Source organism: Lichenostomus cassidix, chromosome 3 (assembly GCF_008360975.1).
Source record: "Lichenostomus cassidix isolate B80296 chromosome 3, HeHo_3.0, whole genome shotgun sequence".
NCBI classification, from domain to species: Eukaryota; Metazoa; Chordata; class Aves; order Passeriformes; family Meliphagidae; genus Lichenostomus; species Lichenostomus cassidix.
In genome coordinates this window covers 59,736,319-59,753,181 of record NC_139483.1, presented here as the reverse complement: position 1 = coordinate 59,753,181, position 16,863 = coordinate 59,736,319, and the positions used below count along the sequence as shown (strand labels likewise).

Sequence of the window (16,863 nt, the reverse complement as noted above, 5' to 3'; positions counted from 1 at the left end):
TGTAGGAATTTAGAGTTATGAATCACAATAACACTTTACTCATGGCTTAAAGGGGATGCCAGAATTTTTTTCAACCGTTAAAGCTCCATTCTGTAACTTGCATGTTGAATTGCAGCAGAAGTGCAGTGCAACAGTTCTGTCTAAAAACGATCTCAGAAAACTACTTTTTCTCCAAAAACTTAATGTGCATTAATACTTGCCTGGGAGTTGGACATTTCTTTGACAGCATTCAAATCAGATCCTGAGCAAAACGTGTTTCCTGCACCATGGATGATAAGGCCTTTGCCATCCTTCCAGTTTTCCAGTTCAGCTACCCTCTCCTGGAGTTCTACCATCATAGTACCTGACAGAGAAGAGGGGAGAAACAATATTTTTAACAGGAAATTATCACCATCACGGATTTTTGTTACATTTTTCACCACCAAAACCAAGTCAGCACTAATAAGTGATGGGCTTCAAACCACAAGGGAAAGTACCACCTTAAATCCTGCACAAAATCACTGACATATGTTTGTTCTCCAAGGATTCACATCCCAAAATTCTGAAGGATAATCTCTATGAAGGATATTTGTGTTACACTCAAAAAAGCCCCAAAACAAAACAAACAAACAAAAAACCTCTACCCGATTTATTTCTGCTTGCAATTGCATATATTCAGGACAGATGAATTTATATGTATCCATCCAGATCTGTCCAACTAGTGACTTTGAAGTTACTGACATTTCTCCCTGCCCTAACAATTGGCACAGTATAGAAAAGACTCATGTCCAAGGTGGGCTCAAGGCACAACCAGTCAATGCCAATACAGGCTCCTTTCCAAAGAGGCTCTCTTTACTAAGTATATCATCATGCAGGACTAGCTTTTTATTTCTTCTTTAAACATCATATCCATTATAAAACATCATAAACATCATATTTGCTTAAGTGACAAACTTCCTGACATGGAACTCTACAAACTCCTGTTTCTAGAGCTCATCCTAGACAGCAGCATCTTCCACAGCACTGGAGTGTACCTGCATTAATTTAAAGCTCTTCGTGTCCAGTTATATTCTTAAGAGAAAACATTTACAGAAACTAATTTCAGAAGGGAGGATACATGCAGGCTGATGACCCTCTCAGCTTTACCATTCTTTGATAAGAATTTAGACAGACAGGCCTACATTCTTCCAACAGAAATGTGCTTTAGATTAATACTCTCAAGGGCCCTACTCTGCCTACCATGTTGCTTTTTTAACTCTATGCCTGCCTGCACAGGACTCATCCTCTTCTGAAATTGCCCATTAGCAGCCAATCCATAAGAGATTTCTGTTTTCTTCCTGTTTGTTTTCCTTACAGTTCCCTATGAAGTAAGCTTACAAGTCCCACACCAAGAGTGAACACTCAGTCAAACACTTCCCCCTTAGGCTGGGTCTCAGCCACTGAAATAGCACTTTTTGACAATATTTCCGAGGAGGCCCATAATTAAGTGAACTTTACATATTATATACCAGAATTACATTCGGTTGGGGTTTTTTTTACCCACTATCAAGTCCATACTATGATCCTCTAAAAAATCCCAGCAGTTTTGCCAGTTGTTTTCCCGTCTGTATTTATAATTTGGTCATGCTTTTTGCGTGTGGCACATTACATTTGCTTTCACTGAATTTCACCCTATTGATCTTTAGCTCTTTGTAGCAGCTAATCAAGATCACTTTGAATGCCTCTCCTCTACTCCAAAAAATAATCTTGCAAGGTCTCCTAATACGGGGTCATCTGACTATTTCACCTTCTATTTAACCATCCAAGCCAGGAATGAAAATACTGAGCAGAACTAGGCCGGGATGAGATTTTTGAGGGGCTTCACTTGGAATTATTTTCCAGCCTGATGGCACATACAACAACTTTCCTGCAAATGCTGCTGTCTGAACAGGTGTGCATTAGCCCTGTGCATTTCACTTATTGCATATTTGCCTTCTGAAGTCTTCTTAACAGAAAGGTATTTGGGCTGGCATCCAAGCTTTGCCAGACTCAAACACAGCAAAACCACTGTCTGTGGTTCTTTTAATAGGCAAAGCGGTGAGTTATTGATGAGCCTTTCCACAGAGTATTCCAAGCCAAAAATCCAGTTAATGGAAAAAGTCCATATGAGCCTGCTACATGCAATAGCAGGGGACAAGACTGGGCAGAGTCTGTCCTATCCTCCTGTGAGAGAATCATTTCCATTCCTGACAACACTGAACTATTATTTTACCAACAGATATAATTCATGATGTTTGATATAATGATGAGGGTACAACACTGAAGCAAATCCTCATTCTGCCAGTCTTGGTCTTTCAATATTTGATACCACTAAGTTCATGCTCTTTACAGAATTAAATCTACTTGGAATAATAATCTGTTTGCATTTTAACAATAATCTGAGAATAAATGCTTTCAATTAAATTCTACAAAATAAAAATTATTATCATCATTATTATTGAATTCCTACAGGCTGGCTTTCTTCTCTTTTAAATGATATTCAAGTTTAGTTCAGTATGAGGTTGGGCTACTGAAACTGGTTCTACCAGGCTTAAACTAACATTATTAGCATTTGTTTCCAAAGAGACCATTTCAAACAGGTGGCTATCAGATTCCAATTAAGAAGAGAAAAAAAGGCATAACAATCTCCATATTGCCCATTAGCAATTTGCCAACAATTTTGTTCTGTTTCTGATTTCATGAGTTGCTCAAGCTTAGAATAAACACAATTCCTTGGAGACAAAAAAACTGCTGTATAAAGTAAATGCAGGGAAAATAGAATTTCCCTCAACAGTTTAATGATGTTTTGCAGCTTTCTAGAGGAAGCGTGCATGGATATATAAATTCACATCTGCCAGTATTCAGAAGCTCTGAGACATAGAATCAGCAGAATTTAATGGCAAGGTGGTTGTACCTACAGACTCTGGCTGATGAAGTCAACCAGGTTTTGCTGAGGCAATTCAGGGATAGTGTATCCCATCCTGCTCCTTGAAGGGCATTATTTGACACACTGCTGAAGGCAAAGGATTAAGTTCCTGGTAGCTTCTCACCAACTGCATTTTACAGACAGTAATGTTAAAAAACGAAATTAATATCAGCATAAATTAAGATGCCATACCATTCACTGCAGTGGCTAAGGGGCCAGCCTGATTTTGCTTTTACTCTACCTCCCCTAAAAACAAAAGTCTCTAACAGAGGTGTACAGCAGAAAGATGCATCTCTTGAACTGACATCGTAAGATTTTCCAGAGCAATTTTTTGTGGCTATTACCTAGCAAAATGGAGTACAGCTCTCTATAGGGTTCTACACACTGCTGTAAAACAGAACTGCCTGATCCCATGCCTCATTTGTTATATGCTAATGAGGATCTGCAACAAAGACAGAGCTATTAATTTCCACTGTGGTTTTTGTAGCTCCTCTTTGCTAGTAGAGCATCAAATTCACATACACTAGTATGTTATCTTCACAGCAATCCTATAAAGACAGATTATTTTACAGACAACTAACTGAGGCAGAGAGAAAATGTCTGCTAATTTTGGGTGCTCAATTCAAGATGTGTGATATGATTTCAGCACATTAACATTATATAGAACACTGTATAAGCAAAGTTGCCTAAATGGCAGCTGCACCTGCTCAGCACTTCCACCAATCACTTCTAAGCTCCTCCTGCCAAGCACACAGAAAACAGAGAACATAGTTGCAAGTTTTCATGAACGTTTAGTTTAAAAAATTTGACTTTTATTACTCCTGATTTCCACAGAGCGGAAAAACGCAGTCTGCTTTCTCCTTTTGCTATTACATCTCTCATGCCCCTTTCAACTTCCACAACAAATAAGCTAACAGTACACAGCCTACAAGGTGTAAATTGCACAGTTCTGTTTTGAGTCAAAAACAGAAACCAGAAATCTGTAGAAAAAGGAGAAACAACAATGTACTTATGATTGTGTAACAGCATGTATGCTGACAGGGAGGCATGAAGAAGGACAGCCCCTATGCTAACATCTTTTAGCTACAACTTCTTAAGTTAGGTAATGATTTTACATATTAGTTTTTTAAGGGGAAAAAAAGAGAATGCAGACACATCTAGGTGCATTACCACCAATTCTGCTATTCTGTTAGGTTCCTTTCAGTTAACAATCACTAATGGAAAGAGCAGATTGACATTTTTCATGCAAACGGCACACTTTGTTACTGTGTTGCAAAAAGTTTGCTCACAGAAAAGGAACAGTAAGAACTGGGCAGGAAGACAGAACAGCAACAAAGAAATTAGCCAGATGACACAAACGTATCCACTTCAAAATATTAACAAAGACATGCTTACAGTAAGGGTTATGCACAGCTCCAGCTCAGGCAGATTCACACCCTGAACCTGTGTCACTCATATCTGGAGAGTGACATAAAGTGGAATAATCTGTATAATTAAAAAGAGCAAATATATTCAACTTGGAGAACCAAAACCTCTCATAACTCAAGATTAATAAAATAGGGCACTTGGTTTTGATAGCTAAGTATTCTCCAGTGTAAAAGCATATTAAATAGATCACTGACCTGCAACAGCTGAGAATACCCAGCTCATCTGATCTGTAATTAACCAGTCGTTGATACTTAAGACATAAGGCAAATGAAGAAGAAGTTTGGATGAGTTGAAAAGACCATGCTATGGAAGTTTAAGGTACAGGGAAGGCTTTAGGTAAAGAACCAAGAAGTAAACTCAGTCTTTCCTTCTACATCACCTACAAAACAGAGGTGGCATCTTCTCATCCCCACAAAAACACCTTCCACATTTCCAGAGCGGTGATGACAAAACGAGAGGAGATGCAAGGAAGAGCACAGTGGCAGAATTGTGCTAACACTTAAAAAACATGGGGAGAAGCATATTCTGCAAGACAGTCCCTGTGTCACTGAGAATTTCTTAGATTCTTATGATATTTATAGCAAAGTTACTATGCAGAGCAGTGGACATTTGCTGCACATCTGAATAAAACTTACACATTTATTGTTTTAACTAAGGCATGATAAAGGCAGAGTGTTTCACTTTCTTCAGTCAAAATGGGTAACTGAACAAGAGAAAAACGAAAACCACCAGCAATCCCATCAATTAATTAATACCTGTAAATGCATTCATTAGCTTTGGGTTATTCAAAGTAAGTATTCCAATGCCATTGTCTTCTCTGGAAAGGTTGATGGATCCACCAGAAAACTGCTGAAGTTTCTTCTTTACCAATTCTTCCTTGTAGCCATGAGCACCATTATACAGTGACAATCTTCTCTGTTGTTGTATCCTTTTCTTTGTAGTCTGAAGTATGTTCTTCCACAGATGAAGGGCCATGTCTGGAAATACATGGGGTGAAGGGGAAAAAAAGAATCAGGAAATGTCCTTTGAAATCCACTTCAGTCCTCTGAGAAAGAGGGAAGTTTGACAGCAGAAACTAATATAAAGGTGATGCAATCATAAGTCAACAAAAATCACTAAAAACTATAATTGCAAAATTCTTAGTTTGAATCTACCCCCACAAAGTTAACAGGAGTTTTATGGAGCGATTTCAGTAGTTAAGCCAGATATTAGCACCTTTTAAAATATTTCCTTGTAAAATTTACTGAAAAGGTATTTGTGTACAGAACATAAAAGAGGCTCAAAAACCATAGTATGACTCTTAAGTATTCTGCTAGAAGATTAATAATCTGCATTAATCTTCCAAACCCTCCCTCACCCTTCCCTGCAAAAATATACCAAAACCCCAAACACCACACCTATGATGGAGGAAAAATTCTATCAAATCCCACAGTTTTCAATATCTGGATGTCCTGCTTTTTTGTAAGCAACTATTAGAGCAAGATCTTCCCAAGAGAAATACTTGAGGAACATAAAAATTAAGAACTGAAGATCATTCTTCTATCGAAGTCTGTCCTCCGTCACCTAATTTCATTAACACAGTTGTCACACTCCATCTTAAAACTAATTAGACTGCCTAGTCCCTGACTGCTATGTGCTTTTCCCAATCATCCCAGTAGCACTTTGAGTTGATCTCATCTGGCACAGAACCTGTGCAGTACTCCAAAGGATGAGAAGTGTGCAACAGTATTATGCATTGAGCACCACACTTGCCTTTTATACAGGTACATAACATTTGTAAACTATTTATCCGTACTACTATATGCATGGCTTATTGCCCTGCTATTCCCACTCTACAATGTATGACTCTGCATCAGGAAGTAAGAAACTAATTATCAAATACTATTCTTGATCTGTATCTCTGTCTTACTTACTTTGGAAAAATATCTACTGGAGAAAGTGGTTTACAAGTGACTTGAAAGAAATGGGGTAAAACCAGAACTGGAAACAGCTGATCTGAAAACAAAGTCATCCTAGGAGCCAATCAGAGTGGGAATTAAAAGAACTCCCACAAGACATGGAAAAACACTTGTTATTTTGCAATTTGCTAGAGGAGTCCTACCTTTGCCCCAGCCCCCTTTTTAATGGGCTTGGCCATTCAGAAGACATTGTAGATGCTCATCTTTTTGATAACTGGGAAAAAGACTTTTATTTCTCAATCATATTTGGCAGAAACAATATTCTCTTAAAATTGGCAAGCAGGTCTTGGAAAGTTCTTCCAAGGTGAATTCAGAACACAAACACATCCACTGAGACAAAATTTGGTGACAGCGATATGCTATGCTCTGTTCAGGGCATCTTACAGTTTACAGACTCAACATTTTTGAAAACATTTATTATATACGCATGAACAAGCAAATGCACATTAAAAACCACACTCAATTAGCTTCTAATGAAAAAAGTGAACAGTTATCTTGTCACTGGCTGTACCATCCTACACAAAACTTGAAAATGCTTGTGTTGGTGGGGGTATAATCCTCATCCAAATGGAGGAGGAGGAGTCTGCAGAGCAACCACACTACGAGATGTGAAGGAATATGCAGCAATAGCAGGCCACTGTGAAGAGCCACCTATGCCAATAGATTCATACCAGTCCTGCCAAATTGCACCCACCAATCACCACAATCTCACAAGCTCAACACAAAGAAACTAGTAAGACCTGCACAAATCTGTACATTATAAGGTCATCTACACTAGAAAACACAAAGGGATGATTTTTTAATATCTATTGACAAACAAGGCTTTAATCTGTCACAATGAACTTTTCCAAAGTGTAAACTAGTTACAAAACTTAGTCAAGTTTAAAATCTAATTGAACACAAAATTCATTACTTCATAAAAAACATTCCCCAAATGCAGCTGCACCCAAACATTCCCCATCTATGCACATTCTAATACTCTGCAACACTTCAGAGCTTTTAAAATTTTATTTAAAGACTGAAAATGCATTTCTAAAGCTCATTTCTCCACTAATTGATTCTTTTTGTATTCAGGCTCTCAAAAGAGAGTCAGCCTTCCCTTTTCTCTAAAACCTCAGTAGTCATTCCTCAGCATATATTAATGCAATAAAACTTTCCATCCAGTGACTACTTTTTGCTCAGGAGACAACAAACATTAAATACACGGATAGTGAAGGCTTTTCTTGCAAAGTGGACCTTGAACAACCAGCTCCCAATTTTTAATCAATACAAAGTGTCCCCAGTTCTCATAAGAAAACAGACTAGCTGGAATTCTCTAAGAAGGCCCAATGACTGGCTTGAAAGCAAAGAGGAGGGGAAAAAAAAAGGCTGTTCTGCTAACTTAATCCCTTGCTAACTTAAACTATTTTGATGACTTTTATACATGGCTGAATTTCTCATGACAAGAAATATACTGAGAAAAACAGACTTAAGATATGTAAATTTTATTCCAATGAAAAAAGAGTCTGTCATTTTCAACTGCGTGGTTATATGCATTAACAGCTCTTTAATATTATCACTATGGTAATAAAGAACAGCAGCAAGTGCGGGATTAAAAAACAAATTGGACAGCACTGCCTGCTGATCATGACTCATGATTAATGACTCATGCAAGGTATAATCTTTGAATTATTTTCTTTACAACCATCTCCTACAGTACCGGTCAGTACCCAATACTTTTTTTTTTAATAAAAATAAGATTATTTTAACAGCTCTGTCTGACTGAGCTAACCACACAGGAAAAGCATGATATTTAAGCTAGAGCTCTCTCAGGTTAAAGGGATTTCTGCTGATATCTGACAAACAACATCCACAATTTCAATCAGTACCGAGCACTCACAATCCATTGCATGACTGAGACTGATTATTTTTGTATTTCACATGAAAGCAGTGAGAGAGAGATGTTGCAGTAACACGATATTGTAGAACCAGCCAAGACACATTTATTAACACTAAAATTTTCAGATTTTCAGTTCAACATAATCACATCTATTTATACATACTTATAGAAATAGAGTCTTAGTCTAATTTTAAAAAGGCAACATGCTACATCCATTAATATCTGTAGCAAAGATAAGTTTATGCACAGTCCTACAATAAAAAAAAACAAAACCAACCCTGATAATATAGGAACAACAGTGGTCAATAAGCATTTTTCATATGTTTTAAGTGCTACAGCTTTACATATCACTGGTGACAGCTAAGAGAGAAGCCAACAGTATGGACATCAATAGTTGTTCATTCCCCAGTTACTGTACCTCTTATATAAAACAACAATTCAAATCCCATTTGGCACTCAAGTGATTTTTTAACACCCTTGCCTGTGGGATAGCAGACTGGGTTAATATGAACACATATTGAATGCCAGCACTTCAGTACAAAGGAACAACACACATTATGCAAGAGCAGCACATGTATCTACAAGAGCAGTACATGTATCTACATGGAAACAGTCACAATCTCTGTATTTTTGTGTATGCAGATGCATCACAGGCCTTCCAACAGCCTCTGGTAACTGCCTAGTTAAAATTCAGACCTCACAATGTTAATAAAATATAGTAATAATAGGCATAACACCAAAATCAGTATTCCCTAGCAGAGTAGATTCTTTGGGAAATTAGTAAATCTTGAGCAAAGGTATCTGCCCTTGCCATTTACTGCTACTCTGTTGCAACACAAGTTTTTCTCATTACACATGCCGCTGTATCAAAGAGCAACCTCCAGCAATGCTGCCAGTTGCAATTGTCACTGAACATAAAGATATCTGGTGAAAGCAACGGCTTAGGGCTGTAGGTAGCAACTTTCTACATGGGTAGAAGAACAAAGACAAACCAGAGAACTGAATCTTGGGATCTGTATGCTCAAACAAGAAACACTGCACTACACAGCAAGTTAAAATACATGAGCAGGGAAAATTTCAGTTCAAAAATGGTGCCTGAATTATTGACACAAGTCAGGGAAAAAGAAAATGGGGAAAAGAAATGCAGTGATGTGTTTTCAATACTTTAGGGAAATAAGCATGCCTTTTCATGTGGGGCAGGATGTGACAGGTGCATACACAGATACTGGGAAAAAAAACCAAACACATCAGCTGAACTTCTGGGTTTGGATGAAAGTATACTGAGATTAAGCAGAAATAACAGAAATAAAGGGATTCAACAACAGACAAAATCCACATTAAAAAATCTCAGGGAGGAGAAAATATTCAAAGGGCATTAAAAAAATTAGAAAGGCACTTTTGTGACACTGCCAAGGGCATCAAGAGCACTTGGTCAAGAAGAACAAGAGAACCTGACTTGATGAAGACCTCTGGCAGCTGCAATTTCAGTGATAAGCACAGAAGTGAAAAGACAGGGAAGAAGGGCTAGAAGATGTGAACTGAGGATGATGATGAGATGATTCACAATTCACCCTGTGTGGGCGTCTTACCAGTCACTTTAGAAGGCATTCATCTGTACTAGAGAGCAGTGACCGTGACTGGCTTCACCACGTTCCTGCACTGTCCAATGAATGTAAAGCAAGTGGTGGCCCAGTTCTGAGGGCTAGCACAACTGACCCTAAAGCAGGAAAGCACATGAAAAAGCACAGTGATAGAAAAAAAAAAAGCATGAAAATAGTTGATTTGTACAAAAAAAGAAAAAAAAATGTAGGCTGAAAATGAGTGAAAATAACAACTGACTATAACCAGGGACGGTGGGCTGGTGGTGATTATGGAAAAAAAAAAAAAGGAAAAGAAATTCTAGGGTTGGACAAAGAGAAGAGATTCAAAACCAAAAGGAGGCCAGCTTGGTCTCAGTGGAGCCACCGGACCCTGCCTTCAGACACAAGAAAGGTCTAGTAGGGAGCACTCCCATGCAGGATTCCTCTGTTGCCAATTGCTTGTCACCCCTCACCCAAAGGTTACAGAGGGCTTTATCTACCTAATCCACTTATGATGCATTGGTTAGGTTAACTTAAACACCTTGCCCAACAGGTTCTCCCACCCTAATAATTACCAGATGAAGCAAGCTGAGGGCTGTCACCTCTCCACCTACCCTTCCCACTGCTGAAAGCAAGCAGTGAGCAGATCTTAAGTATGTTATGGGATCAGCAGCAGAAAACCTACCAACAAAACATAATTTACAAATACAGAAACTAAACTGTATTTAGTTAGGGAGCTGAGGAAATTCTGCCTCCCCAACTAGAGGACTGACCCCTCATGCCTTTCACAAAATGTCATGGCTCTCAAACTTGCTGAGCCCTGTTCAGATTTTTAGTACATTCTCTCTGGTACCTGCACTGTAGACAAATTAGATGGGATCAACAGTCCCTCCAACTCAGCAAGAAGTTACTTTAAAAGCCTTGACTCCTCTAAAAACAGGTTTTAAAAACAGCTGGTATATTAAAGGACAAGTTTTTAGCCTCTGTATTACTGTTGAGAGAACAAAAGATTTGGGCCTCCTAGTTTCTGGATGTCAGCATTAGAAATTATGTTTATCCATCCAGCAGCTGAGAGAACACAAAGTGAGAACATACCCAAATTAACTAACTGAAATGGCATCAAATAATGTACATGTGAAATAAAAGTAAATTGGGGGAAAGAAAAATTTTTCAACACAGTAAGTAAAAACTCCTCTTGTCTGTGGTTTCAGCTTTAAGATGGCTGACCATTTACACATCATTTCTGGTTTTATCTCTCTTTTTTTTCTTGTTATTTTCATTGTTTCTGAGCAGCCCAGTTCTGGGGATAGCAAGCTATGGCCTTCCACATTCCAAATTATTTGATATTTGTTTAGGTTTGTAAGTTTTAATGATCCCCGCAGGCTAGAGTCTAGGTGTGAATTGTCTCTCTATTCCTAAACAATTACATTCTCTTTTAATCACATTTTAAATATTTTGAAGAATAGTAAACAAATCACAAAGAAACATACTAAAGTCCACAGAAAAATAACAGCATTTAAGGATGCAAAACAGCTGACAAAGGAAGTCTTTCCATAAATACAGATGACACTATCTAAAATTATTTGATTTTGGTCCCATGGTGAGTAAAAGACTTTGAGTTTCACAGCAGAGGGCAAGAATCTATTATCTCCTGCAAAAAGCACTCGGGCCCTTTATTTTTTATGCTTTGATCTAAAGAGTTTTGTCACACCTGCCATCAAAGGCCCCTGTGTAACAGTGACAGATTTTAAGTTCACTGCCCACTAGGTGTGTTTTAGAGATGATCAGATACTCAACATCACAGGAATGAAAACAAGCACAATTAACTCACCATTTGCCTTTTAGTCACCCAATCACCCAATCCTAAACCATAAAAGCATTAATTCAATTCTAGCAGTAACCCCAAATCCTAATGCTTTCCCAATTATGAATTTGCCTTAAAAACTTTAAGTTTTGTAGTCTAGAAGTGTTCTGAATTCCACTTAATACACTGTTCTTCACTATAGCTCTCCTTACCACCACTGCCACCTCCCATAAATGCTCCTACCGACAGCAACACCAAAACCATATCCTGAACTGGCCACGGAACCACGATTCTCCTGTCCCCCTGTAACAGCACTGACAACTAGCAGCTCCACACCAGGACTGCCTGTCACCTGCTTCCTTGGCTCTACACACTAAATTTCAGGAACCAATGCACAGTATGACTCTGGGAAGAATGTGAAGACTCGAAGGGCCGAGGGGTGGAAACTCCTTCCCCAGGCGAGGTTTCTTGCTGCTGACCTTGTGCGATGCCAAAATCCTGACCAGTGCGCTGTAGCACTTGGTTTGACCTAGGGTACCTTTTCTAAGCTTTTCTAACACTTTTTTTCCTCCGCGAAAATTACTTATTTAAATCAATTGTCAAGGCAGGGCTCGGTGCCGAGCAGGGCCGAAGTGGGCGGTGACGGGCTGCTCCCCAAACGACACCCGAGGTGTCGCCGTGGGCGCTCGCAGCACATTCGCAAGCAGAAGCACCGCCGACCTCTCCAGCACCGGCGAGGCCTCTGCCCGGGTCCCCTCGAGGCCTGGCGGGGCCGGGACGCCCCGCGCCCGTCCCGCACCCAGAGTGCGGCCGGCGGAGCCTCGGCAGCCCCGTTCCCCCGCAGAGGCCCCGTTTCCCCCCGAGGGCCCCGGGCGGGCCCTGAGCTGGCCCCGGCACTGACCTGGCCCCGGCGCCGGCGGAGCAGCGGGGGCGGCGGTGCTGCGGAGAAAGGGCCCCGCCGGGAACCGCAGCCGCGGCCGCCGGGCCGGGCCCTGGGAGCAGCGGTGTCGGGGCAGCCCCGGCCGAGCAAAGGGGATTAAAAGCCTCTTGAGCCCCGGCAGCTGGGGGCTCACTTGGGGCTGGCAGGAAAGGTTTTCCTACCACATCGTACAGGGGTGACTCCAAGCACTCTGCCTAAATTTAGGCAGTTTTGCCGCAGACGATGATTGTTAGCTCCTACGTTGCTAAACACTACATAAGCAGGTCGTCATTATTATTGTTTGCTGCACCGATCGCGCCCATCTCTAAAAACCAAGCCCCGTGTTTCTATCCAAGCCAGTGTGATTAAAGATCCTTGTTTCTCCGCTGTCTCAGCACAAGGTCTCGCCCCAGGTCGCTCAGCACGATTCTGCCCGGAGCGGTGGGTCCCCCTTGCTCTGCTTGGGGTTGAGCAGCAGGCAGGAGAGATGTCAGCTCCCTACCCACGGCGCCACAAGGAGACACTTGGGCTCCCCATTTTCCCAGCCATCTATTTTACCTGTCAGCCTAAGTGGGAGCTCTTTCCAGCTGTTCTGTTCCTGGCCGCTGTGCCTGCCCGACTTAGGTGCCACTCACCTGCACCCAGCTCTGGCAGCTGGGCCAAAGTGCTGCGCAAGCCGCAGATTACCCTGGCATCATATTGTAATTCTGTGTAAACCTGCGGCTGGCATTAACTGGCCTGCCCTCGGTTACCCTCCTTGGAAGAACAAATGCCGGCAGCCAGATCAAGGGAAATAAGTGGTTTCAATGAAGATCACTTAGTGTTCCGAATATTCAAAGCAATATGCAAATATGAGCCGGTCTTTATATTTCTGTGTCCTTGTTAATACACATGCATAAGACGACTCAGTTTTAAATATTTGTAGCATGGCTGAAAAATATATCTGGAAATACATCTTCTCCACTTTTATTAAAGCTGTTTTTCAACCCGACTGTCAATACAAATGCTCCAAAGTTGGCCTAGTTCATTAAAAATTATGACTGAATACGTACAGGATTTCAATTAACTGTACATATGGAAAAACAAAAGCTTTGTATGCTGAACAGATACTTTCAACTTTGTATTGTTAAGAGAATCAAGAACATTAAATATGCTAGTCCCAGGCGGTTCTATCTTTATACAGCAGCAGGATTCATTTTATTACAACACTCACAGTGTAAACAGAAATACCGCAACAGGCAGGCTTGCCTCTTATTTTTCCTCTTCGGTTCACAAAGAATTTTTCCAATAGGATTCAGCCCTGCATTTGTGTCTGGAAAACCTCACTAAAGCTCTGTGTGAGTGAAGCAGCTCTCACCAAGTCCTACTCCAAGGCCTGGTCCTCTTCGGGAACGGAGTGATGCCGAGGCACGTCCCAGCTCCCAGCTCGGTAGGAAGCAGAGCAGGGCGACGGTAGCTGGAAGCTCGTGGTTTTCCAGGTAACATATTGCCACCTAGCAGCTCTTCGTGGAAGTAGCGCAAACAGGACCTGCAGATCCATAAACCTGTTTGCCTCATTTTTGGTTTTATTACCTTGTGTTATATGGGACATGATGATAAGGCTAGGATACATTCAGAGTGAAGAATGAGGACAGTAGGAAAATGAGCAGGTGAATGGGATCGTCTTCAAAAACAGACATTACAGACCAGGCAGGCTATAATTTTCAGTGGGATGGTGACTAGTCCCTGCATGTTTGACTGTACAATAAGAAAGGAAAAGATAGATGAGAGAAAAAATGTCTTGCAAAGTTGCTTGTTCTTATTCTTGCAAATAATTCCACTAATTTCAATAACGCTTTCTCCTTGCACTGCTGAAGCAGTACTGACCTAGGAGAGCCAGGTCACCACCTGAATTATGTAGAATGTGCCTACTCCCTGTCACTGACCCAGAAGCTGGCGACGATGTACTGGCTAAAAGAGCAATGCTTCACTCTCTGATTCAAGGCTGCCAGACTGAAATATTGAATTCCAATAGATACAGAGCTCCCGGGTGCTATTTTTACAAACTCCTTTCAGAGCAATGGAACAAATAGATGACAGATCTGGGCTTAGATCTCAGGAATTATTGGACACTAACCGACACATAACCCCACAGTCAGTTCATAAAGGGTCCCTTGATTATAATTTTTAGGAGGCAAATATCATCAGCTCTGTGTGGAAGTGTGGTAGGCTAAAGGATGGTGTAACATATATTCCAAAGTCAAGACCCACAGAAAATATGTGGACACATGCATTCTATTCCTAAATTTCTGAAATCTTTCTAAAATTTAGATCTCTGGATCCAAAATCATGATGTTCGGTTTCTCCTTACAGCCTAACCCTGGAGGCTTCCAAATCCCATTGGTGCCTGACAGCTGTGATTCATGGGAAGAGACAATTTATATCAGGTTAGCTAACAAGACTACCACCCCAGCTGTCTCTCCTGTCCTCACTGCAGATATCTGAAATACCCCTGAGCTGCCGCAGCTTTCTAAATGCAGCCCTGCATGCCAAGTTACATTTGGTCTGATTTTGTTAGGCAGGGGCTGGCTGGGGATAGGGCAGTCATCGTGAGCACCTCAGAACCACAACCTCATCAGTACTTGTATATCAGCCCTCCACCACTTCATGCACCAAAGCTGCCAGTGTTCTCACACAATATTTAGTCACTGGACGTGTTTGCAGAGGGCTCAGCTCTTGCCAGGTAGCTCCATACCCATCCTATCCCAATGTGTTGATTTTATGTTCTCCGTCCATGTTGTTTAAGGATCTCCTCTTGCAGAGCTGACTCCAAGTTCCAGCAAGGCATGGCTGGAAGATAAGGTAAAGAAACATATGCTTCTGTAGCATGGGAAGTGTCACCCATGCCCTCTTCTGCCAAAGCAAACCAGCTTATTTATCTGGGGAAGGTACTCTGATCAGGAGGCTGTGGTGTGTTCTTGGGAAGCTGAGGGAAAGGACCCCTGGCCCCCGTGCCAAAAGCTGTTTGTCTTGATAAAGCATAATGAAAGGCCAGAGAGCAGGAGAGAAGTTCAGCATGGCCACAGCATGGTGCTTGGATCACTAAGTGATCCAGCAAATACTGATGTATTTAAACATTAATAGCTACTTAGTGTATGACTCTATGGTCTCGAAGGTCTTTTCCAACCTAAACCGTTCCATATTTCTATGCCACATAGAGCGGCTTGAACAGGTAGGGTAAAGTGTGCTCTTGCTCTAGCTATCTGCTTACAGCTCACCACAGGAAAAGTAGTCTCAGTCTGGCCAAAAGGGCCATCAAACCCCTACCACATGCTCTCACCTTTCACTTTACCAACACTGTCATTTGATTAGACACTAATTTGCTGACACAAAATATATACAGTACAAAAATATATTTGTGTATGGTGTACTATCCTACACAACCTATTATCTGATTTCACAAGACAAAATACCAGCCCATTTCCACTGAGAGGTGGTGGTCCCACACTTCTTCCTCCTCCTTCCTGGGAATGAGAACCAAGGGTGAGCCAGCTGAGCTCACTGAACTGGCAGGAAACTGTTTTAGCACAGCAACTAGTTTTCTGTTTTGATTCTAATAATGGAACCAGCCTGGCTTGCTGCTGATGGAGCCTATGGGACACAAAGCAGGGGAAAGAAGATGGAGGAAACTGGAGGAGGAAAACCATCCTGTTTTAGCAGCACTGAGTAATCAAATGGGCTCAGTTTATTATTAGATCTGACTCTCCCAATGGCACTCAGGGCTTTGCCAATTTGGGGAAAGGAAGTGGGTTAGAAATATGTGGCCCAGGGCAAAGCTGAGAGGTGCATGAGTGGGTCCACCTCTTTTGAGGGGGCAGCCAGCCCCTGGGACAGGCTAATTGTACTGGAAAACTCCACCCTAAATCTCTTTGAAGATCTGGCTTTTTCCCCTTCGCTTCCTTAGGTCTCTGTTGCTATTCCGTTCCGTAAAACTTTCAAGAAAAAAAAAAGCATGCTTTTCTCCAAGAGCATCTGAATCACACCAAAGTAGGCCAGGTGATAATTGCACACCACATTGTAGTGCTACTTAAATGTCAGATGTTAATTAAAGTCTTTCCTGAAAATGGGTCACTAATTAGGGCAAATGCAGCCATTCTTTACGGATCTGAATAACCAGTGAGTAAAAGCATTATTTCAACACTGGTATTGAAATTGTTAATTTTTATTTGTCTGAGGTGTGTTTGTTATTGAAAGAAAAACAACTGAAAAAAATTATAACTCCTTGAACTTATTGTTCTTTCCTTTAAAGACAGTTTAAAATAAATATTTTGGCATAAGAATATTCACGCACACACAGATTGCAATAGGAACATTTCAGTATTAGGTCCAGATG

The 16,863-nt window shown here is 41.0% G+C and overlaps 1 protein-coding gene across 4 annotated transcripts in view; it reads right to left on the bottom strand.

Annotated features, from left to right (window-relative positions):
- The window catches only part of ECHDC1 (ethylmalonyl-CoA decarboxylase 1), a 40,724-nt gene extending 28,118 nt beyond the window's left edge, over positions 1-12,606 (bottom strand). For 2 of the 4 annotated variants that reach the window (XM_085056014.1, XM_085056017.1), the window contains exons 1-3: positions 9,778-9,811; positions 5,107-5,328; positions 201-343 (exon numbers count right to left, since the gene is read on the bottom strand). In XM_085056014.1, coding sequence (XP_084912140.1) covers positions 201-343; positions 5,107-5,328; positions 9,778-9,796 — 384 coding nt within the window. In that variant the 5' untranslated portion in view covers positions 9,797-9,811. Of the gene's footprint in view, positions 1-200; positions 344-5,106; positions 5,329-9,777; positions 9,812-12,051; positions 12,364-12,473 lie in introns of those variants that run through there. The other 2 variants (XM_085056015.1, XM_085056016.1) reach the window with 2 other exon arrangements.
- Positions 12,607-16,863: the final 4,257 nt, after the last annotated feature.